This window comes from Cyprinodon variegatus, unplaced genomic scaffold (assembly GCF_000732505.1).
Source record: "Cyprinodon variegatus isolate N-32 unplaced genomic scaffold, C_variegatus-1.0 Scaffold1981, whole genome shotgun sequence".
In the NCBI taxonomy this organism is placed as follows: domain Eukaryota; kingdom Metazoa; phylum Chordata; class Actinopteri; order Cyprinodontiformes; family Cyprinodontidae; genus Cyprinodon; species Cyprinodon variegatus.
In genome coordinates, this window is record NW_015152434.1 from 45,093 (window position 1) to 46,376 (window position 1,284).

The window sequence follows — 1,284 nt, forward strand, 5'->3', positions numbered from 1 at the left end:
GTCCTGACTGGATCTTTAGATCCTGAATGGATCTTTAGATCCTGAATGGATCTTTAGATCCTGAATGGATCTTGGATTCAACTTTTGGAAAGTCGATTCTCCCAAAGTGCAGCACTAGATCTTTACCAGTGAAAGTATCTTTGGTGATTTGTTAGCTTCCAACTTTGTCCCACTTTAGTCCAATAAAAGATGTTGAAAAGTTTTCAAAGATGTGAAAATAAGATCTTTTTCCTTTTAAATCAAACGTAGACTGGTTGGACGTAGATCATGTGGTTTTATAAAGCAGTTTTTGCTCGGTGGGTGGGTTCTACTCACTCTGCTCTCCTTCCTTCTCCTCCAGTGTTCGACCAACTAGACCTGGTCACCTATGAGGAGGTGGTGAAGCTCCCAGCCTTCAGGAGGAAAACCTTGGTCCTGTTGGGTGAGTGGGACATGGCAGGACTCCAGGACGCTGATGGACCCGCCGCTTTAACCCGTTTGTCCCTCAGGTGCTCATGGAGTGGGCAGAAGACACATCAAGAACACGCTGATCACCAAACACCCGGACCGGTTCGCCTACCCGATCCCACGTAAGCTCCACGCAACGAGCATCCGCCATGCGGCACAGGAAGTGGGAATCCTCACTTCCTGTTTCTCTCTCCCTGCAGACACCACCAGACCTCCAAAGAAGGACGAGGAGAACGGGAAGAACTACTACTTTGTCTCCCACGACCAGATGATGCAGGACATTAGCAACAACGAGTACCTGGAGTACGGCAGCCATGAGGACGCCATGTACGGCACGCGGCTGGAGACCATCCGCAAGATCCACCAGCAGGGATTGGTGGCCATCGTAGACGTTGAACCTCAGGTCTGTATGGACTTTGTGGTCCCACTGCCGGACCTTTCGTAGGGGTTCGGGTCTCAAAGAGCGTAGAAGTCTCTAACATCGGTCTCCTTTCAGGCCCTGAAGGTCCTGCGGACGGGAGAGTTTGCGCCATACGTGGTTTTCATCGCAGCTCCAACCATCACTCCAGGCATCGCTGAGGTGAGGATAAACCTCCAGATCAGATCCCTGTAGGTCCAGCAGGTCAGAGCGGGTCAGTCTGAGTCCATCAGACCCTATCAGAGGTCCTACCCAGGCTCAGAGGCCTGCATGGACTGGACCGCGATGGACCGCTTCAGATGCTGAGATGTTCTGCTCCCACTGAGGAGGAGAACCTTTACTGCTCTGACTGAAGGTTCTGCAGCGACACAAAGGTTCTGACTGGTTCTGAAGCAATCAGATCCGTTCCAGCAGCGTGA

General features: G+C 51.6%; 1 protein-coding gene across 1 annotated transcript in view; it reads left to right on the forward strand.

Moving 5' to 3' along the window:
• The window catches only part of LOC107104972 (peripheral plasma membrane protein CASK-like), a gene marked incomplete at its 5' end in the record, with an annotated part of 48,539 nt that overhangs the window by 44,774 nt on the left and 2,481 nt on the right, over positions 1-1,284 (forward strand). Inside the window, 4 exons of the mRNA XM_015405089.1 lie at positions 265-421; positions 489-569; positions 648-850; positions 944-1,027. Coding sequence (XP_015260575.1) covers positions 265-421; positions 489-569; positions 648-850; positions 944-1,027 — 525 coding nt within the window. The remainder of the gene's footprint in view (positions 1-264; positions 422-488; positions 570-647; positions 851-943; positions 1,028-1,284) is intronic.